Source organism: Triturus cristatus, chromosome 8, assembly GCF_964204655.1.
Source record: "Triturus cristatus chromosome 8, aTriCri1.1, whole genome shotgun sequence".
Lineage (NCBI taxonomy): Eukaryota > Metazoa > Chordata > Amphibia > Caudata > Salamandridae > Triturus > Triturus cristatus.
In genome coordinates, this window is record NC_140591.1 from 1,095,984,147 (window position 1) to 1,096,007,825 (window position 23,679).

The 23,679-nt window shown below is 49.0% G+C and overlaps 1 protein-coding gene across 1 annotated transcript in view; it reads left to right on the top strand.

Moving 5' to 3' along the window:
* CCDC138 (coiled-coil domain containing 138) overlaps positions 1-23,679 on the top strand; it is a 252,752-nt gene that overhangs the window by 208,678 nt on the left and 20,395 nt on the right. Inside the window, exons 12-13 of the mRNA XM_085622639.1 lie at positions 5,981-6,173; positions 7,978-8,154. Coding sequence (XP_085478765.1) covers positions 5,981-6,173; positions 7,978-8,154 — 370 coding nt within the window. The remainder of the gene's footprint in view (positions 1-5,980; positions 6,174-7,977; positions 8,155-23,679) is intronic.

The window sequence follows — 23,679 nt, forward strand, 5'->3', positions numbered from 1 at the left end:
GGTAAATCGGTTGCAGGGTGTGATTTTGACATAGGGCGCCCAATGCTTTCCAATGGGGATTGTCTTTTGGCAAAAAGGCTGCAAGCGTGGCACCAGAGGTTTCAGGAGGAAGACCAATGGCATCAGACGTAACTATAGATGGAGGGGGTTGTGGGGGCACCTTCGGTTCAGCTCACCAAGGTCCAGGGGCTTCGGGTGCAGTGGGGCCTTTCGACGTCGGAGTCTTTTTACTGGAGCATGTCGCAGTCAGGGGGAGCCTCAGGATTCACTCTGCAGGCACCGTTGTGGAGGTAAGGAGAGGTCAGCCAATGCTGGACACGAGGTCAGGATCGCTGGGGAGACGTCACTACACAGGTGAGCCACTCAGACTTGTGTCGTGGGTTTCGGGTGCAAAGTTGCCTTGATTGGAGGGGTCTCCCCATCTTTAAGATGGCTGGGAATGAAAGATGTGCCTCACCTTGCCTGCCCACCTTAGGGGTGGAGTTGGCACAGGTATAAGTTTTCCGGCCCAAAGTGGGGGTATATACCAGGGGCTGCCTTCTGCTGCTAGCATCAGAGGCTGGGGGTCGCCTTACAAAGGCAGCAGGCCTTGGAAGCATCCTTCTTCGAGCACTGGCCCATCCTGGGGGAAGAAGTGTGACACCTCTGCCCAGGATTGCTTTGTTTCTGGTCTCAGAGAGCAGGGGCGCTCTACCCAGGGGTTCAGAAACATGTCTGGTGGTGGCAGGCTGCCTACAGCCAGTCAAAGATCACACCAGGGTTTGTAGGTTTTCAGGGGGCACCTCTGAGGTGCCCTCTGGGTACATGGTACAATAAATCCCACACTGGCATCAGTGTGGATTTATTGAAAGAAGTAGTTTGCTACCAAACACTCCTGTGTTCAGTGAAGCCATCATGGTGCTGTGGAATTCAAGTTGTCGAGTTTCTAGCCCAGGTACTCTCTATGGCTTCCCTGGCACTTACAATATTAAGGAATGGACCCCAATATTGTAGGCGCATATCTGCTCCTGCAGATTTGCTTTCGCCTGTGATATAGTGCACCCTGCCTTAGGGTGGTGAGGCCTGCTAGAGGGGTGATTTGCCTATGTTTTCAGGCAGTGCTGGTTGGCATGGCACCCAGGCAGGTTGCCATGTTCGACTTTGTCGTTTTTTCCCTCATAGGGTTATGCACTCTGCAAGTGCATTGACATGGTCGCAGTGTGTAGGGTCCCAGGGGACCCTCTTCAGTACCCAGGCCCTAGGTACTCAGAGTACCATTTACTAGGGACTTACAAGGGCCAGAAGTGCCAATTAGGAAGCACTGGCACAGGGGACCTGGTTGGCAGAGACACTGTGCACTATATTTGAAACCACATCAAAACCAGGCATAAAGTGGGGGCTAACCATGCATAAAGAGGCACTTTCTCACAGACCTCATGTTGCTTCACTGGAAATATTCATGTAGCATTCTATAGTCAACATCTTGCCAATGGTAGTTCAGATAATAAACTAATGAGCCCTTCGATATAGGATTTAAAACTTCCAACACAACTCCGAAGTCTGTATAATGCCCACCTTTTGATCTGGCTCTAAGTATTAATTTTCCTGGTTCGACCATCTGTTCTTCACTGATGTCTGTAAAGAAGATCAGAAATAGGGGATTTTCTGATGTATTTTCATTAGACCACTGTATCATCGCTTTGGGATGAATTTTCAACCCCATATAAAATCTTCAAGCAGCAATCATGTGTCATGCTGCAGCATATTTGGCCGTAATTGATTGAAGACTTGCTTTTTCCAGATTCGCACCTGTAAGATGCACGTGATCTGTTGAGGAAAATACATGTGATAGTCTCAGTCTAGCAGAGAGCATCAGTTTGCAAAATGCAGAGACAATTTGGATTTACACATAGAAATATTTGGAACATTGAATAGACGTCTTCACTAACATATGTTTATTGCTTCAACACTAATTAAAAGATGCATTAATTGATAAGCGACCTCAAAGGGGTTTATCAGTTGAGGCATGTTTTTATTTGTATGTGGATGCCAATCGAAAACACAATTTTTTCTTCTGCAACTAGTAGGCCTTTTACTATGCATAAAGGGATTAATTACACTTCTGTATGACTAATGCATGAATCTTCCCCCCCTGTTGCTGGATATTAAATATATTTAACCCCCCCCCCTCCAATAATCTCCCTCACCAGTGAAGGACAGGGACTCTTATGTCTTAAACCATGTGAATAGATTTCATTGTGGGGCTGTCCTCTGTTTAAGCTGTTTTAGTTCGTTTTTTTCATTTGAAAATGTAACTTAAAATGCTTACTATATTGTCTCTCAGTAATTTCCCTGGCACATGAAAGCGAAAGGCATTTTATTTTGTTTGTAAACACAGCCTAGAGCTTGATTCTTCAAACTGGAAGCCTTTCTTCCCAGTTGGAATGCGTGTTATCTGCTAAAGCCGAGCTTCTCCTTCTAGACTGCTAAATAGTTATAAGTAGCAACCCACCCAATTGCCACCAGTATGCGAACTACAGTTAAATGCTCACTTTTTCTGCCAAGCATCACTTTTAGTTTATTTTTGGTTTAAAAGCAGATTGTTTTACAAATTGAACTCATGTAGGGCATTTGAAGTGCTTATTAACCTTGTGATGGATGAAAAAGCACGGTCATCTGCATATTTTAACAAGCATTGTCAAAGGCAATAGGTCTTGCCTACGCAAGAGCTATTTGCTTTGTCGGTGTCTTCTGGCTGAGAGTAAAGAGAAAAAGAGCGTTATGACGCAGCTAGGCCTTTTTTTCCTGGTGTGACAGGAAGAGGCAAGCAACAACCCAGTGGTGGGGGGAATGCAAGGAAAAATTTGGGATGGGTGTCGGGATGATGGGGCAATAAACAACGTGGGAAAAGGTGCGGGAGGGGCAAGCAACAACAACAGGCGATGGCGGTAGGGACAGGCCAAGCAATGATGGGGCTATCAGCAAAGCAGGTGGAGGGTGGGAGGCACAGGGCAAACCATGTTAGAGAGGCAAAAGGGGTTGGAGAGATGCAGGAGAGGGCTAGGAGGGAATGGGCAAGATACAATGTAGTAAGGATTTGACAAACAACAACACAGGAGGGACAGGGCAAGCAACAACTCATGGGGGATCGCACACGCAACCACTATGGAGCAAGCTATAATGTGTGAGGAGGGTAGGATGGACAGGGCAAACACCAATGCAGGGGGAGGAGCCTCTTTCCAACTTGACTTGAACCTGTGTGTTTTTTTGTATCGATTGAATGACTCTCAGAAAAGTTGGGGAGATGCTCAGCTTGTCAACATTGTCCATTATAGAAACACAAAACGTAGCTTTTACATTTATATGGGCGATCGTATGATACTTTTCGGAGATAGCTGGTGTAGGAAGCTGGCTCTCTATATACTGTACCAAAATTTGGTGCATGTGCAGTGAGTCCAGCTTTCCCTTACTAGTGTACTGAGGCTTGCTTTAACAATCCCAAAGCGCTCTATTTGTGGCAGTGTGGCTGAGCAGCCTTGGGCTTGTCAGAGGGAAGTGTTAGGCATTTGTTGCACACACAGAGTCAATAAATGAGACACACTCAGTAAGGAAATCTGGCACCAATTTTGAAAAATCACATATATTTCATATTTACACACCAAAATCTACGAGATTAGGGAAGTACTTTCCGAATTAGTGATTTTCAGATACTTCGAAAGTACAGATGCCAAATTTGAGGCATGAGCCTCGAACGCTGTAATGTTATCTTGTGGGAGAAACATACGCTGCAACTGGGTACTTGCAATAAAGTGACAGGGTTGTTCTTCTGGGCTTAAGGTAAGTAGGAGCCAAGGTCCTTAGAACCACCAGCAGTTTTGGTTGCGCTCGGGTGCATAGGTGCTGGCCGCAAGGGTAGCCTCGAATAGTAACACTGAAGTCTATGGAGAAAACCTGTAACAGAAACATGCTGCAATTGGGGACTTGAGGACAAGTCCGTCAGAACCCAAATGGGGAACTGAGTTCCTGAGGTTCTCCGGAGCAAGGGTGCACCATCGGTAGGCTTGGACTCAGGCTGTAGGGCATGAGTGCAAAGGTGTTTTGTCTGGCGGGTCGCTTGCGTTGGAGGCTCTCACTTTAGGGGTCGACCTGGAGATGGGGACAAAACAGGACAGCATGGCCTCTCTGGTGCTGACGTCCCACGTCAGTTGGTCGGTCTTGGTGGTGTTAGGGTCTAGGCTGGACACTGAACAAGCCTTGGTTACTACAAGGGCACCAAAGCCCCAGGTATTGGTGCCGGGCAGCTCTGGGGGTTCCTGGTGTCTCCAAACTTGGTGGGGAGACCAATCAGACCTCCTGGACATGGTGAATTCCTCCTGGTTGGCTGCTGCGTCGGTGGGCCCGGTGGTCAGCAGATCAGTGAACCGGACGTTGTGGTCTGTGCTTGCAGGCTGCAGGGAAATGGCTCCTACACTTGAAGGAGAAGTTGACTGATTGGCAAAGTGCTGGCAGCTTTCTGAAGCTTTTGGAGGGTGCACAGCTGCAGGATGAGTTGGGGATGTGCAGTTGTCGAGACTGGAGCAAACAGGGTTCGGGCCATGTCCACAGCTAGTCCACAGTTCTTGCATTCTACGGCTTGTCTTTGGTCAGGTGAATCTGAGTGCTTGGTGTCACGGAGCCACCTAAATACTGAATTTAGGGGCGTTAAGGGGAGCGAAGGGTAGTAACCAGTGGGCTAATTACCCTTGGAGTCACTACACCCCCTATATGACCACTTTCTGTGGGAAGTGGCTATAACCCTGTCCCAGAGTTCCTAATTCCACCAAAAACAGGATGGTGAGAACTTGTTTGGTGGAGCACATCTGGCAGCCCACTTTAGGGATGTGATTAGCCTGGTGGTGCAACACGCCTACTTGCATTGCAAATTTCCCGCCTATCCTAGTGCCAAATGTGCCTCAGGGCAGGGGGTGGCATCTCCCAGGTCTTGGAGAAGCCAGGGTCACATATCAACGGCGGCAGGGACTTTGAAGCCCCTGGCCTTGATATGCTAAATCATTAGCCATCCTGCTGGAGGGGGTGTTTCTGGCCTCAGAGAGCGTGGTCTCTGAGCTGCCAGGTGTCAGAAACATGTCTGTAGTGGCATGCAGGGCAAGACCAGACAGCCAGCACACTAGATAGTGGTAGGTTTTTCAGGGGGCACCTATAAGGTGCCGTCTGGGTGCCTGTCACAATACATCTGTGGCAACAGTACAGATTTATTAAAACAAGGCGTTTGATACCAAACACCAGTATTTTCAGTGAAGCCATCATGTAGTGGGTAACAATGCGCTATGGTTATGTAATAGAGATTTGTGCAGGCCCGAACTGATGTAAAACTTGTTAGCCATTCCTTTTCCAATTATTTGAAGCCTCCTTAAGACAATGTGAGTGCACTAATGTGGCTGTCTTATTGTTGAGTTTGCTGCAGTTGTTAAGCACCAATATAAAACTGGTGGTGGTGGGGAAGTGAAAATATTGCTGCCTCCCTTTTTCTCTTGTAGATGGTAGGTTGTCTTTGACTACATCAATTGTTGTTTTTTAAATCAAAACTGTGTTAATGGCCTCAGAGATAGTATATATTTGTTTCACAGGACGGTGTTTGGGTTGCAGACCTCAGAGAATTCAAGAAAGTCACTTTTTTTAGCATCTTTTTAATCTCTTACACTTTTTTCAAGAAGTCAACGGAGCGCCGATATGTTCCCCTGTTTGAGCACAGAAACCAAATGCACATAAACTCTGCTTAGCAGCTATCTGCACACCCTAATAGAGAGCAGCATCACCCAGTGCAAGTATGCCCATGTTTGACACCAGAGAGAAGTCGGGGATCACCCTAAAAAGACGTCGTTCACCCTTTCAGATGATTTTGAACAGGCTAGAGAGAGGTCATTATTACTAGCAGAAGTGGTATTTTGTTAAATTGCCCAGAGTGTATGTATTTTAAGAGGTTTTTTCCTGTTTGTAACAGCAATCTCCGATGATGTCCACTCTAAGGAGAATAGGGGAGGATCTCTTCAAAGGAACTGTAATCCGAGCAACTCAGGGTTGTTCACCGGATCCTTCTGCTGAGAGCAAGAGAAAATCTGCTGCTTTCTTTAAGAGTGCCAACCTACCCTTGAGACTTGTATCTACCTTAATAGTCCTCAAAACAATTAATCAAGGTGAGTTTTTAATTAGGGCGGTAAACATTGCGTCTCCTGAAAATATATATGTGGACTATTACAAGATTAAAAGAGTGGACAGGAAACCATGATTTATTTTAAAATTATGTGCGCTAGATTCACTGAATCAAAACAACATAAAGTTTTCACTTTATATGAATAGTTACACATACCTCAATGTTTATACAGTTTAGGGGGCCTCAGTGGTTTTAAAAATGCCATTTCACAATTTAAGGTGGCAGTGAGTCATACAGATACATACGCACACACATTGACATTCACATGTAGAGGCGGAGCAAAACAGCAAAAGTCATCCACGCAGACATAGACCACCATATAAAGGCATCAATGTACACAGACCAACAGATATATGGTCACACATAAGAACACACAAAAACACCTTCAGCACTTAGGCACACAAAGATTAACACAGATAGAGACCTAATTTTAAATTGAAGAAGCACTCATAGAGGGACAGATATCAACATAGACAACAAACATGCAGAATACAAGACTTCCCACATACATATACAGGTGGGTGGATAATGCATGATTTCAAGTAGATGGGTTTTGGATTCATGAGTGTATGGATTTGTGGATACTTAGACAAATGATGATGTATATTTGGAAGGGCGGATAAGTTTGTTGGTCTGTGGAGGTACATTTTTCAGATGCAGGAGTTCATTCTGAGGCGTCTGTGTTCAGCAGGCCATGGGTGTCTGAACAGAACATGAACGTCTATGAACTGGATCTCCATTATAAGAGGAGCAGCTGCCACAAGGGGAAGAAGAGTGCCTTGGGCCACCCACACAAAGCAGCAGTCGTCTCCCAAGGCTGTTTAGCTCTGTCCCCGCATCATGACAAAGCGGTCTCTGGCTCTACTGCCTACAACACAGCAGTGTGTCTACCTCACTCTCTCCCCCCCATCTGTCTTTAACACTCCTTCTCTCTTACACTCTCTCACACTCACTTTTTTTCAAACTGTCTTGTACCCCGCAATAGTTAAATGCCACCAACAGGGTCTGGGCTTGGGAACGATAGTCACCTATGCTAAAAGGAGTTCTTCTTCAGGTGAAGTTCTTCATCCCAGGAGACTCTGTTGGGAGAGCATCACAAAAGTCATGTTGATCATGTGCCAAGGGACTTGTTACATGGGTCACCAGTGCTTTAAAAATACTAGGGCTCGTAGAATGTTGAAAAGAAGAGGTGGACGGTATATGGCTACCGATCTTCGACCCTACCCATGCATTCACTTAATCATCTATTGGGCTCTCACCATTTCATCCAACAGCCACCCAAAAATCACTCAGACATTCATCCTTATGTGCACTGAAACACCCAGTCATTCATTCTTCCATTCATTCACTCACTGATCTGTTCAATCATGTACTCAGTCACTCACCCACTCATCCATTTGTGCATTCAGTTATTTATCCATTCATACAACCTATTAGTCAGAATGCCTTCGCTCATCTAAATAACCACACACAGGAACTTGCAAATCAGCGAAGGAGGATTTTCATATATGAAAAAAATCATGCAAATTAGTATTTCCAGTTAGGTGATACTGGCTTCATGAGTGCAGGTGCCGTTTATATGAAATAAATAGACCACTTTAAGCAGTGACATCTGTGTAGCTCTACAGTCCATCCTGATCTGACACCTAGTGCTCATCTCAAGATATTTAAGTTTTCCGTACAGACAATTTGAGTATCCCTCAGGAGAAATGTTAATGAATGGAGGTAACTTTTTTTATTTGGAAATTGTTCTAACTCACCTCTCCCTTTTGGCTTTTTCACTTCAGCGGATTACCTGGCACAAGCCTTTGATTCGCTTTGCATGGATTTGAAGACCGATGAAGGAAAGAGCCTGTTTTTGGAGTACGCATCTGTGGCAATCATTACAAATCATCTTCGGCCTTCTAACAAAGGGTTGCTGTCTAGTGCTCTTGATGTGTTACTGCAAATGACTTCAGAATCAAGTGAGTGTCTCATACAAAACAGCCACTGTCAAAAGGTTACTTATAGTTGACTTAAAAAATCTCAAAAACGCTTGATATTTAAGAGAAGAATTTGAATGGGATGCAGTCACTGCATTTGGTATTTAGTGCACTTTCCTAAATGGTATACCAAACGGAGCTAGGTCAACCGCTGTGAGTAGCCCTGTTCTTGTACTCTACTACACACAGATGTTACAAATTTAAGCTTTTTATCTATCTAGTGTGTGGAGGTGTTTGCTAGAGTTATTGTGGCAGACTCTCTGGTTCTGTGAAACACTACCTTTATTAAACACAGATGACCTTGAGATTGACTCACCCACCTTGCAATAGAGGTTGGAGTGTGCTGCTTGGTAAAAAGATTTTGAAGTATTTCTATTAACATCCCAAAAAATGTTGGGGGCGTGGCTAAGCAAGCCACGATGGCGGTCCTGCTTTGCTGAGGCTCCGCGGCTGGGCGCCTCTCGGAAGCTTTATGGAGCTTCTCAGTGAGTGCTAATCGGTGCGGGGAGCGTCGGAAGGTGACCGCATCGCAGTGGGATGCCGGCGGCTGCCGGGGCTCATTCCTAGCCCTCAGAGTGGGACTTTGTCTGACTGCTGCCACCAACGCCGCAACCTAACTTTCAAGATGGCGCCGGAGCTCTTCTACCCGGTGCGGGAGACGGAGTAAAGGGAGGCGGCAAAGTTAGCGGCGCATTCCGCCCCGTTGGCATTGGCACCCGGGGGGTGTGAACGAGGAACGGACCCACGAAGAGAGACGCGGGACCTCGGAGGACGGAGGGGCTGCGCCGGCCCGGGCGCGCCAGCCATCTCGGACGCGCTGAGCCCGCCGTGACCCGGAGGTGAGCCCCGAGATCGCCCTTGTCCACCCCAGGTGCCCACAGTGACTGACTCTGGAGAGGGCTGGGGGGCGCCAGGCTTTGTTGGGGGCGGCGGGACCTGGAGGCCCTCCAACCTGCCCGACCGGAGCTCGCTTGACCCTAACATGGCCGCCTAAGAGACATCGGATCGTTCCCGGTGCAGCCGACGAGGCCTTGATCCCCGTGACCACCGAGGCGACGGCCTTTCTGGAGATATCCGAGGGAGTTGCTGTGCCTTTGACTGACGGATCGGCCGCCTTCCCGCTACGAGTCGCCTGGGACACCCCCTGGTGCCCGGGTGGGTCTCGAGACCTGACGGGGCCTGCCGGGGCCGCCGGAGCACACGGGTGACGGCTGCTCTGAGGGGGGGCGCTGTGGCCCGGGCCCCCCCGCCGCCCGCGTCGGGACCCGGAAATAGAGGTGCCGAGGGATTTTGATGACCTCGCCTCGGCTGTGGACCCTGAGAGAGGGGTAGGCCTGCACGGAGGCCACAAGGACGGCCCTTGAGTTCCCCCCCTCGGCCTAGGGGCCACCGCACGGCCTCTTCCATCGCGTCGGCCACCAGTGGAGTCTCAGTGGGGGTGGCCTGGAGTTGGGAGCGCCTTGCTGGTGGTGTCTGGTGGCTGGGGTAGCCGAATCCTGTGCCTGGTCCGCGGGGGGAGCTTCAGTAGGCTGGCTTGGACTGCTACTCACCTGTACGGTTCCACTCGAGGGACGACGCGGCTGTGCCTTCCGCCCTTCCTGGCATAACTGGGGGCTCCGGCGACCTAGCCGACGATACCGTCCCCTCCAAACCACGGGGAGTCACGATGGGGAAGTCAAAACCCGCGCAGCATCAAGCGATCCCGGAGACGGCCCCGGAGAACATGCCTCGGACCTCGACTTGGTCCCCCAACGCGATGCCCTCCACAGATCTATCAATCTCGGACAAGCTGGATAAGGTCCTCGCCGCCATTGAACTGTCCCGTCTGTCTATGGAAGAACGCCTGGGTACCCTGGCGACAGACGTCAATCTCCTCCGCGATGACCATCATAAGCTGGCGGACCGGGTGCATACGGAGGAACGGACGCTTGAGGAAATACAGCCCGTGCTAAAAGAGCAACAGCAGACGCTCCAGGGGGTCCTTACTCGTCTAGTCGCGGTGGAGGACCGCGCACAGGATTTGGAGGGCCGCTCAAGACGCTGCAACATCCGAGTGCTGGGGCTGCCGGAGGGAGTCGAAGGTGCCGACCCCATAGACTACATGGACACGTGGCTGAAGTCCTTCACCCCGTCATCTGACCGCACACCATTCTTTTCCATAGAGCGGGCTCACCGAGTGCCAGCCCGAAGGCCCCCGCCCGGTGCGGCTCCTCGACCACTCCTCGCCAAATTCCTACACTTCCGATATCGGGATGCGGTGCTTCGGGCGGCGCGACTGGCTGCGCCGTTACGAGTGGAAAACAACCACATCATGATCTTCCCGGACTACGCCCGAGCGGTACAACAGCAGAGATCCTCCTTCCTGGACGTAAAGCGGAGACTACGGGACAATAAGATCCAATATGCATTGCTCTTCCCGGCCCGCCTCAAGATCCTCTATAACGGGTCCTCCCTCTTCTTCACCTCCACGGAGGCCGCGCAAGACTGGACAGATCAACATTGCCCGCGGTCATCCGCCTCTCATCCCCAAAGAGGCTCCCCCCTTAAGACTTTCAGTGCCCGGAAGCGGCCCAAGAAGCTCCGTAATATCGAATCCAGACCAACGCACGGCTCGCACGACTCGCCGGATCTCGAACAGATTATGCGAGAAAGACGGGAAGCTCTACAAGCAGTGATTGATCTACGCACCACACAGCCCTCAGACTCTATAGATCGACCTCCGCACCTGTTCTCCTCAGAAGGTGAAAACGACAGCGACAGCACCGCCTCGGAGGCAGACCAGGCGGCGCCCCCCCACGCCACTCCGCAAACCGCAGATGGACTATTGGATGGACTGCCCTCTCCTACTTTGCCCTGAGGCAACTCAGGCACACGGACTATTACTTCGTATCCTTATCTGTAACGCATACCTAGCACCCATAATATCTCACTCACAGGGACTGTCACCCTGCTCCGGACACATACTGATCCTACTACATGCCCACTCAGCATGCCGCCTCGCACTAGCATATCGTCACCCCTTATTATATAAAGCAGTTCTCCCCCCCTAGTGTTACGGGAGGAAGTTTGGACACATCGTTTCCCACACGATGAGTCCTATGTATTGGGACAGTTTCCCGCACCCCCACACGTTGTTTAATCCCCGGTTCACATACGTCCCACCCTGCCATGGAGTTTCACACCACAGCACATCCGTTTTTCCAGGCTTCCAATCCGCCGGCCCCCCTCAAACGCAGCGCATCCCTGAGGGTCCACAACACGACTTCTCTAATGGGCACCTCACCCAGCCCCCACATAGAATCGACCATCTATGACACGACTGATGACCAACGCAGACATTAATATACTCACACTCAACACACGTGGTCTACACACCCCACGTAAGCGCTATGCGGTATACGCCTATGCGAAACGACAGAAGGCATCTATCCTCTGCTTACAAGAAACCCACCTTAATTCCACCGAAGTCGGCAAACTACGAGTAAAATGGCGCGGACTCATCTGCGCCACGACCTACTCCTCGTTTGCCCGGGGAGCACTGATATGGATCCGCCCGGGAACCCCTTTTCGGGAACTTAGACGGGTAGTGAATGACGAAGGCAGATACGTTCTACTAGAGGGTCTCTTAGATGGGAGGGCTATCCTCTTAGGAAGCATATACGCCCCAAATGTTGATCAGGATAAATTCTGGGACCGACTCACAATCTCTCTGGCCCAATTCACGCATATACCCTGGCTACTAGGCGGGGACTACAACTGTATCCTGGACCCGGGGCTGGACCGCTCACACCCCCCACTCCCACATTCCCCCACATACAGACAAATAGACCGATTTAAAGCATGGGTCGCACACTGGTCCCTCGCAGATGCATGGAGGCTCCACCATCCCCAGGCCCGTATTTACTCTTTCCACTCCATTCCTCATAACCTACGAGTCCGGCTTGATCGATTCTTGTGCACTGCAGCGCTTCTCCCGCAAATATGTCACTCGGACTATCTAGGTAGAGTTGTTTCCGACCATGACGCACACATTCTCGGCCTCCAATGGCGGCCCCCGCATCCCCCTGTCCCCACGTGGCGACTGTCGCGGGACTGTCTCACGGACCAGACCTTCACACACGACCACCAACGTAACATCCAAGACTACTTTCCACATAACACGGGGACCGCGGCGTCAGCCCTGGTCGAGTGGGATAGCTTCAAGGTAGTGGCCCGTGGAGAATGCATTCGGTACAGAACCGGAGTGAGACACATCTTGGAGCGAGCCCTAGAGACGGCGGAGCAGCGACTGGCGACGGCCACTAAGGCCGCAGACCAATCAGTAGCGACAGTAGCTCAGGTCGCCCACGCCAAATCAGAGTATCAAGCGGCGTGCGTGGACCTCCGTCGACACAATTTTCGGGCATATGCAACCCGAATGCACAAGGACCGTGACAAGTCGGGGACACTCCTGGCATGGCTCGCTAAGCAGGATACTGAAGTCCGGCGTTTTACCGCAATTATAGATCGCCAGGGCACCCTACTACAATCCCAGGACGAGATCCTTCAGGCGTTCTATCAACATTACTCGGCGGTCTACACTGTTCCCTCGTCTCTCGATCCCGGAGCCGTCGACCATTTCCTAGACCCTCTTCCCCCTTCCCCGGATCTCCGCCGAAGACCGGAAGGGGCTAGACGCAAAGATAAAAACAACTGAGATTACAAGCGCGGTACGAGCACTGGCCCGCGGCAAGGCCCCTGGCCTTGATGGGCTCCCACTTGAATATTACGCCACTTTTGCTCCACTATTGACCCCTCGTCTATCAGCAGTATTAGACTCGGCGCTAAGACTCGGCGAACTACCTGGCTCTATGAGAGCGTCGGTGATTGTGACATTCCCGAAACCCGACCGGGACCCTCAACTCCTAGCCTCCTATCGTCCCATCACACTACTCACAGCCGACTGCAAAATCCTGGGGAAAATTTTGGCGGACAGATACTCACAAATTATACGCCTGTTAGTACACCCGGACCAATGCGGTTTCGTTCCGGGAAGAAACACCTCTCATAATATCAGGCGCCTCGTTCATATCCAGGATCAGATTGGTGACCGATTTCCTCACGCGGCAGGTCTGATCCTGGACCTTGAAAAGGCGTTCGACACTCTAACGTGGCAATTCCTCTTCGCTGTCCTGAGACGGGCGGGCCTCGGCCCCACACTCATAGCCTACACTCGCCTGCTCTACACCAACCTTACGTCCCGGGTCCGCCTCGGCCACTATATCTCCCCGGAATTCGCAATACACAGGGGCACGCGACAAGGGTGCCCCCTTTCACCCCTATTATTCGCGCTGACGGTTGAACCCTTGACCATTTGGCTTCGCAGGGTTGGGCAAACCTGGGGTATCCCACTAGCGGACGTTACACACTGCGTATCCATGTATGCGGACGATCGCCTCATATATATACGAGATGTGACAGCGGATCTCACCATGCTTGAGACCGCTCTAGCGGAGTTTGCAGAGGCCTCGGGACTGAGAGTGAATTGGGACAAGTCGATGATCTACCCCCTCCACCCGGATGCCCCTTCCCGGGAGGTCTGGATTGGTGACCGGAAACTGCATTGGGCGACAGAGGGTCCCCGATACCTCGGGATTCGATTATATCATTCCCCAGTTGACATGTTCGAGGGTAACCATCGTAGGGCACTAGCAGGGATACGATCCTCCATTGGGTTCTGGCGGAGCCTGCCGTTGGCCCCGATCGGCCGGGTAGCCCTGGCAAAGATGATACTGGTCCCGCGGCATTTGTATTACTTTACCAATCTCCCAGTGATCCCACCCCGCTCCTTCTTCAAAGATTTAGACACACTTCTCAGCTCTCTAATATGGGGGCAGGGGCGGCACAGAATCGCACTGGCCAAGCTAAAGCTGCCCACGACGCAAGGGGGGCTCGGGGCGCCCTCATTCGAAGCCTACTTCCAGGCATCGCAGCTCCAGTGGCTCTCATACTGGACGGCGGAGCGATACACACTCGAGACATGCTCGGCCACAGGATATATGCCCACGCCCGAATTGCGCCGCCTGCTTCTACCGGGCTCCCGCCCCACACGAACCTACCCCCTGCAGGTAAACATCGCCCGGAAATGTATTCAACGCATACACCGCATGGCACCGCGCTGCCCTCCATACACGCCATCATTACCACTAGTCGGTTAGCCCCGAAATGACGGATTCTTCACATCCACCATGCTTCGGGAGTGGACGTCTAGGGACATTGTCGAAGCAGAATTGTTGTTTGACGAGGGACAGCTCCGGCCGTACCGGCAGCTCATGGAAGTCTACGATTTACCCCCAGGCCAGTTCCTGCTTCACCATCAACTCCTCAGCCATTTTCGACCTTATGCTGATCTTACACGGGGGGAGCCTCCCACACACCCAGTCCTCCACACAATTTTACGAATGGGACAGGGTCGACACCTCATTACATGGTTGTACAAATCAATCAGAGACCTAACACCCCCACTACTGGTGCCTCTCCGAGCCCTATGGGAGGAGGAAACAGGAAGACCCTTTCATGACAGCGAATGGGACAGGGCGTTAGAATTCCCCAAAAAAGTATCCAGGAATGCCCGCTTTAAGAATATCCAGTTTCACATCCTACATAGGGCCTACCTGACGCCAGCGCGCCTTCAACGCTTTTATCCCGACACTACCTTCCTTTGCCCTCGTTGTCAAGCGGGGGATGCTGCCTTTTTCCACATGTTCTGGACCTGCCCGGACATACAGAACTATTGGTCATCTATCCACTCGACACTCGGAGATCTTACTGGGCTGACCCACTTGACTACCTGGGAGGGATGCGCGCTGGGTATACTGGGGCGGAGGAAGCGACACAAGGTGCCGATGCGCTTCGTCTTCCTAGCCCACCTACTGGCCAAACGCTGTATAGCCATGCACTGGCGGTCCCCTACTGGTCCCCCGTTCGCGGCTTGGGTAGGGGCGGTTCTTAAATGGGCTGCAGCCGAGGAGGACGCAATACGGGAGGAGGAGGCCAAAGGTACCCGTAAAACCCCAATCTCTCTAGAATGGGCGCTCCTACTACATCAATTCAGACAGTCCCAGGCCCCGGACGCCCCGGTCACCGACATGCATACCCCCGACACCGTGTCGCCTCATAAGACGCAGGTCCCCACGACGGGGGATATCCCCCATTGTCCCCCCACACCACCCTTAAGCCAGTTGGGTCCCTCCCTGCCCCCCTGACGCACCCAACGGCTCCTCACACCGGATTGCGCACACGTTCATCCCCCCCTCGTTGGGAGGCAGCAATACTGTAGAATGGTCAAGGGCGGACTCAGGACATAGCCTTGGTCCCATAATTCAGAACTTCATGGCACTCCCCAGTTTGGCTCTCCTCCCCAGTTTTCTTTACTGGCAAGGAACTGCTACAGTACAGACCGCATCTACACAGAACAAGACACATACGTGCTTTCTATATTGCAAATGGTTTAATTCGTTACTCATGTAACATACTCATTTCCACGGAATGTGGTGTATGTATGCTTATCTTCATAAATGCCAATAAAAAGAACGTTAAAAAAAAAAATCCCAAAAAATGTTGGTTGATGTGAAGCTTGCCTCTTGGGTGTGGATTAGAAGTGCCCTGGTAATCCCAACAGAGCTGGATGGTAACTACAGGTAACATCAATTTAGGATTGCAAAATGTAAATCTGCCAATCTTGTTCATCTCAAGCTTAAATACCGGGGAGTAATAAGGAATAACTAGAATTGGGGTTATAATTACCAATTCCACTGGTAATTCCTTTTTACTAATGGAACCCTCAGGGTCCCACATGTGATCTCCGATAGTTTAGTCTCCCCGGAGTTATAGATGCCCTTTGTATCAGTAACTTTGGTTGGTCTAAAAAAAGGGCGGCCATTGAGACACTCATAACTACCCCTTTATATTCTGATCTATTTTAAATTGAAGATTTGCCATTTCACTCGACAAGGCCTATCGGAAAATAGAAACCTCAAGTTTGACTAGAGGGTGCCTTTAGTTGCTAGACCCTGCCTGCACTATAGTTTTTCCACTGAATGTTGAGCTTCCATAAGCCTAACATTGCAGATTCACACACTGGTTATAATATGCTTGTACAGGAGCTGCATGGATAATAGGCACATTTACCTGATTAATGAATATATTGATCTATGCAAATACCTTCTATGGACGACATTCAATGTGCAATGTATAACAGAATGTGCATGTTCACCTTAGGCATTACTTGCCAAAAGAGGAGACTTTACTAAGGAATAACAGACTGGAACGAGATCTTGGAGCTTAATCACCAGGTCTAGGATTTTGTCAGAAGTCACTCTAAGGGCCCTGCTGGTCTGACCACCCAATTAAAATATGACTGCCATGGGGTGGTCGGAAAGTGCTCCTATATATAGTGGCTTTTGCTGCAGCCCTGGAAAAGGGCCTCAGCAAAAGCCGCCATGTTAAGGAGCACTTAGCGCACATCCATGCACCACATGGTGCATGGCACTCGGTGCATGGATGTGAGTGGGGACTCTACATGTGCCCCTCGGGCCACTTTCCAGTGGCCCATGAGAGATTTGGTCCCTGTTTCGAGCCCCTAAAGTCCCTTTCCGACAGCCTTTTCATTGCGGTCGGACTGTCATGCAAAGGCTGTCGGAAAGGAACATCGTAATGCTGACCGCGGTGCCTGCCTCAGCACTGCCGCCATTCAAGGGATACGATGCTGACCGCCGCCCGGATGAGATCGTAGATCCTGTCTGGAGGCGGCGGTCTTCCCCCTGATTGCTTCGGTCCGACGGCCTGCATTATAATGGGGCGGTCGGACTGAAGGTCTGTCTGTAGGTGGGACCGCCACTGAAGGCCTGTTGGCGGCTGTCCCACCAACATTAGAATGAGGCCCTAAACGTTGTTCTTCGTAGATATGATGATCATTGACAATTATATAAAAAAGATAAATGTACATTATCCTTGCTATTACATAACTTTCCCCTCAGAAGTCCAAGAGTGATTTTCTCTAACAGTAAAATGTTCTTCTGTTGTGCTCAATTGTTTTTGGTTTTCAATCAAACTGTTCTTTTTTTCCTTTTCACTCTATCCATCTTCTACCTCAAAGTGCTTTTATGCCAGATTTTTCTAGTGCCTCTAAAATGACCTCAACTAATCTACTATTGCTACCTGTCCATCATGTGGTTTCAAAATGGCCCATTTCACTGTATTATTGTTTCTTTCTCAACAAAATGTTCTTTATTTGACCAGCAGCGACTTTTATTTGCTCAAAATGTAATACATTTGTCCCTCTCTGCTGCTAAACTTCGGTAGTAGTACTGGCCATAAGACTTTAATCGGGCTGATGTGCAGTGGTAGAACTGGCAGGTGGGCAAGGAACTATTTCTATTCCAAATCTGTGCCTTTTCCTTACAGCATTGGCTCCTGAAGCTGGTAAGATCTCTTTGCTTGTCCCACCCTAATCACAAGAAAATTGCTGCTTAAACAAGGACACAGACACGCATGTACTTTTTTCAATATTTCCCTCCATCTGATTAGGAAGCCATGGAATTGTAGGTTCAATGCATATGAGCTGCAGAATACATACTTGTGCATAGATCGCCATCTGGTGTTGAGCTCGGATGATTGCAGTTGTTGTCTTGGAAGAAGTCTTTGTAGTCACGAGATAGGTGTCTCCTCCCTTGGACGATAGTGCGCATAGGCATCGACTCCATCTTTTCCGCCATCGGGTTCGGACGTGACTTTCGGTGCTCCGGTTCCGAACTGTGTTTCCAAACCTTTTCGATGCGCAAACAATCACTACTCGACGGACGGTATTGTTTGGATCGCGTAACTTCGACGCGCTAACCCACAAACTCCTCCGGTCGTCGACGCAGGCCACTGTTCCTATCGGCGCCATTCGGGCCTACGGCTAATGGAACGGACTCCATTTAAAAAATGCCCCCAGTGTCGAGCTAAATTTCCACACAGTGACCACCACAAGGTCTGCAAGCTTTGCCTCTCACCAGAGCACTAAGAAAAGGATTGTCAAGCCTGCGCCTCTTTTTGATCTAAAAAGACTATCCGTGATCGCCGGGCTCGACAACACGTTATGGCTCAACAGGTTTCACAGGTGCCACACGACATCTTCGACAAGGGTCTCGATGTTCCAGAGGCAGAAGACTCGGAGGATCTCGACATCGTCTCCGAAGCCGATGACTCTGGCTCCGATGACTTCATCACTCCAGGTCAATGAGTGAGTAAAAATGCCCATACCCCGGCCCCCTTAGAAAAGAAGAAGGCTCCGGTCAAAACTTCGCCAGAAGGCCTTTGTCGAGACAGAGGGAAAACCTCTGAAATCCCGCCTCCAGGCCCGGCTCCAAAGACAAAGGAAAAGCCTTCCGGTAGCTCGGGACCGAGCAAGCTGCATATCAGTACCCAAAAAACACAGTCGGTACCGAAATCGGGAATACACCCTACTCCCGTTGCATCCAAAAAGTCCTCGGCATCAAGCTCTTTGGCACCGAAAGACCATAAGGCCTCCGACCCGAACAAACATCGACGACCTCGACATCGAAGCCAGAGGAGCACAAAACCTCTCCTAAGGCTCCAGAGCACAAATCGAAACTGCGTTCAGAACTGAAAAAATCGGCACCGAAAGGAGACAATACGGAGGAAGAACTTTTTCAACCAGATCCTATCGATCCAAAACAAAAGACATTGCATGTGGACCCTAAAACAGGCCATTTTGTCAGCCTCCCAACAAAGAAGAGGAAATTAGATACCTCACACTCTCTCCTGAGGTAACTGTAGAAAAGAGACTTTGCAACTTCCCCCCTAAGACTCTCTTCTTCTGTTCTTCCTACTAAATCTTTGTCTCCTACAAACTCTCCCATACACTCTCCTAGACTCTTTCCATGCTCACCCTTACCACCACAGGATGAGGATGATTTAGGGGACAGGGGTGCACACCATTATGACCATTTAGATGACCCTGATGATAACACTACTATACCACAGGATACATGGGCAGATTATAACAATCCTTCAGATCCTCCAGACCTTTGTGATCCAGATGCATACCCAACAAGACTGTCTCCACCAGATGACAATATAGGGTTTAGTCAGCTTATTAATAGTGCTGCACAATATCATGGTGTTCAACTACATTCAGACCCCATGGAAGAGGAATTCCAACTAGATACTTTTGCCCAGTCACAAAAGACAATACATACATTGCCTATGCTCAAAGGTGTCCTTAAACATGCACCTGACATATTTAAAGACCCTGTCAGGACCAGGATTCTCAATCCCAGAACTGATAAAAAATATAAACCTGCCCCCAATGATCCCGCCTACATTAAATGACAACTCCCTTTAGGTTCTCTGGTAGTGTCCAATGCAAGGAAACATGCTAATTCACAAACCTCTGGTGATGCTCCACCTCCAGACAAAGAGTCTAAACTGATAGACGCATCAGGCAAACGAGTTGCCTCTCAAGCAGCCAATCACTGGAGGATAGCTAATGCACAGGCACTGCTTGCCAGATATGACAGGGCTCACTACGATGAGCTTCAAGACCTAATTCAACATTTGCCTGACCAATACAAGGCCAAAGCCAATGATCTGGTCCAGGAGGGCAAGTTAATTACAAATGCATCCATCAAATGTGCCCTCGATGCAGGCCCAGCTGTAGATACAACTTTAGAAAAAATGAAAAAAGATACAGACACTGCAAAATCTATGGGAGCGTTACAGTCTCAAACAGCACAAGGCTCCTTTCGTTGCTCCTTTTATTGGGGCGGATCCAAAAACATTAGTACAGACACTATTTCCTCCTCCTACAAAAGCCCCACACAAACATCCCCCAACAAGGGATATTTTAGAGGTGAGTACAGGGGAAATAATAAAGGGAGAGGCCGAGGTAGCAATCGAATCTCCCCCACTACCAAACAATGACTTCCCTCCGCTCCCTCCAGACCATTCCACTCCGGTCGGGGGAAGACTCTCACAGTTCCTACCTGTCTGGAACTGCATCACTACAGACAAGTGGGTAAGACAAATTATCCAGTATGGAACTTACAGAAAATCCCCCAAACATACCGCCCAAACAATGTCCAATGTCCACGGAACATCTAATGCTCCTCAAACAGGAAGTTCTCTCACTGCTTCAAAAGCATGCAATAGAACCAGTTCCCCTCCAGCATCAAGGTACAGGGGTTTACTCTCTTTACTTTCTCATTCCCAAAAAAGACGGTACTCTCAGACCAAAACTGGACCTCAGACCTCTCAATATCTACATACAGTCAGATCATTTTCACATGATCACTCTTCAACAGGTTCTTCCACTGCTTCAACAAGGCGACTTCCTTGCCACTCTAGATCTCAAGGATGCCTACTTCCATATTCCTATACACCCTGCTCACAGGAAATATCTAAGGTTTACAGTGGACGGTCAACACTATCAGTTCAAGGTTCTCCCATTCAGAGTAATCACAGCACCCAGAGTCTTCACAAAGTCTCTGGCGGTGGTACCCGCCCACTTGCGGAGACAACAAATTCATGTGTTTCCATACCTCGACGACTGGCTGATAAAAGCCAAGTCATACAACCAGTGTGTTCATCACACTCACCAAACAATTCATCTACTCCACAACTTGGGGTTCACCATAAACCTCACCAAATCACATCTCCAGCCCGCCCACATACATCAGTATCTAGGGGCCACAATAGACACTTCCAAAGCTCTTGCATACCACAATCCAGCCAGGATAGCAAGTATGCAAACCCTCATCACAAAATTTCAACCCCAACACTCACTACCAGCTCGAGTGTTTCTTGCAGCTCATAGGAATGATGGCCTCTTGCATTTTCATAGTACCCCATGCAAGACTTCAGATGCGCCCTTTACAGGAATGCTTAGCACATCAGTGGAACCAGGCTCAAGGTCAACTTTCAGATCTGCTGTTGGTGGACAGCCGCACACATCGCTCTCTGCAGTGGTGGAACACACAAAACCTTTCCAAAGGGAGGCCGTTCCTAGACCCAGATCCACAAATTGTGCTAACAGCGGACGCATCACTCACCGGCTGGGGAGCCCATCTCCTAAACCACACCATTCAGGGCAGGTGGCCCCTCCACAAAAAGGGCTCCACATCAACCACCTGGAGATACTAGCAATTCTCGCAATAAAATCATTCCAGCCACATCTCACCAACAAAACTGTCTTTGTCTGCACAGACAATATGACAGCAATGTATTATATACAACATCAATGTATTATATACAAAACCAAGGAGCAACACATTCTTTGCAGCTTTCTGAACTAGTGCAAAACATATGGAGATGGGCCATCCCACAAAAGATATACCTTCTAGCAGAACATCTTCCAGGGATACACAATCAGATTGCGGATCTGCTCAGTCGGCAGACACAGCAGATTCACAAATGGAAACTTCATCTTCAAGTTCTTCAGCCATTCTTTCACATGTGGGGCCATCCAGACATAGATCTGTTCGCCACACACGCAAACGCAAACTGCCCAACCTTCGCTGCCAGGTATCCACACCCATTGGCCAAGGGCAATGCGATATGGATGAATTGGTCAGGCAGATTTGAGTACGCTTTTCCGCTACTCCCACTCATTCCATTTGTAGTGCGCAAGCTCAAACAACAGTCTCTCAAGATGATCCCAGTTGCTCCAACATGGGCCCGGCAACCATGGTTCACAACGCTTCTGGAACTCTCAGTGGTTCCACATCAAAAAGTACACCTCTCCCCAAAGTTTCTTACACAGAACCATGGAGAGATAAGGCATCCAGATCCAGCTCAACTGAATCTGACAATCTGGCTCCTGAAGTCCTAGAGTTTGGTTACCTCAACCTCCCACCGGACTGTATGAACATTATTAAAGAAGCTAGACGCCCTACTACTAGAGCTTGCTACTCAGCCAAATGGAAAAGATTTGTCATTTACTGCAATAACAACAAAATGTACCCACTAGATGCTTCAATTCAAAATATCATTTGCTACTTACTGCATCTACAAAGATGTAATCTAGCATGCACGTCCATAAGATTACATCTTGCGGCCCTTGCCGCTTACTTACAAAACAGACATTTGTCATTGTTTAGAGTACCTGCCATTAAAGCGTTGATGGAAGGCCTTTAAAGGATAATCCATCCCAGTATCCTACCCTCTCCAGTGTGGAATTTAAAAATTGTCCTTACTAGGCTCATGGGTCCTCCTTTTGAACCTTTACACAAATGCAAACTGCAGTTCCTTACATGGAAAGTAACTTTCCTAGTCCCAATCACCTCTCTCAGAAGAGTAAGTGAGATCCAGGCTTTAACCATACAAGAACCACTCTTACAAATACATCATAACAAGGTGGTTCTTAGAACAAATCCAAAATGTCTTCCCAAAGTAATCTCGCCTTTCCATCTTAATCAATTGGTGGAATTACCTGTGTTTTTTCCCAAAACCAGATTCTGTAGCAGAAAGAGCTCTTCACACATTAGATGTCAAAAGAGCTATGCTTTATTACATTTACAGAACTAAAACGTTTAGAAAAACAAACCAACTGTTTGTAGCTTTCTCACCACCTCATAAAGGAAATCCCATCTCCAAAGCTGGTATTGCTAGGTGGATAGTCAAATGTATTCAAATATGCTACCACAAAGCAAAACGTACATTAACAGTTCCCCCTAGAGCGCATGCAACATGCAAACTAGGGGCTTCCATGGCATTCCTAGGGAACATTCACTTAAATGACATTTGTAAGGCAGCAACATGGTCTACGCCACACATCTTCACCAAACACTATTGTATAGACGTGCAGGCAAAACAACAAGCCAGGCCAGGTTGTTCTTAAAACATTTTTTCAGACCACTGCAACAGATACAGGTGACCACCCTAGGGAAGAGCACTGCTATATAGTCTATGCACAAGTATGTATTCTGCAGCTCATATGCCTTGAACGGAAAATGCTACTTACCAGTATACATCTGTTCTTGGCATGTAGAGCTGCAGAATGACATAAGCCCACCCGCCTCCCCGGAACCTCTATCTGTTCCAGTGTTATCTTACTTAGATACATTACACATGGACATCTTTTCTGTTTCTTACAAAGTCCATCATTTCCCATCATGGCGCAAAACAATCTAAAGATGGAGTCGATGCCCATGTGCACTATCGTCCAAGGGAGAAGTCGCCTATCTCGTGACTACAAAGACTTCTTCCAAGACAACAACAAACTGCAAACATCTGAGCCCAACACCAGATGGCAATCTATGCACAAGTATGTCATTCTGCAGCTCTACATGCCAAGAACAGATGCATACTGGTAAGTAGCAATTTCCTTTTCTATTTTGATGACAAGCAGCCGATCCAGCTGAGCGAGTCTGCCTCTACCATCAACCCTCAGTTAATATCATATTATATCCTGTCTCATGCTGAAAGAGGGTGATCTTTATGGTGATCTCCTACTCATTCAAAGAT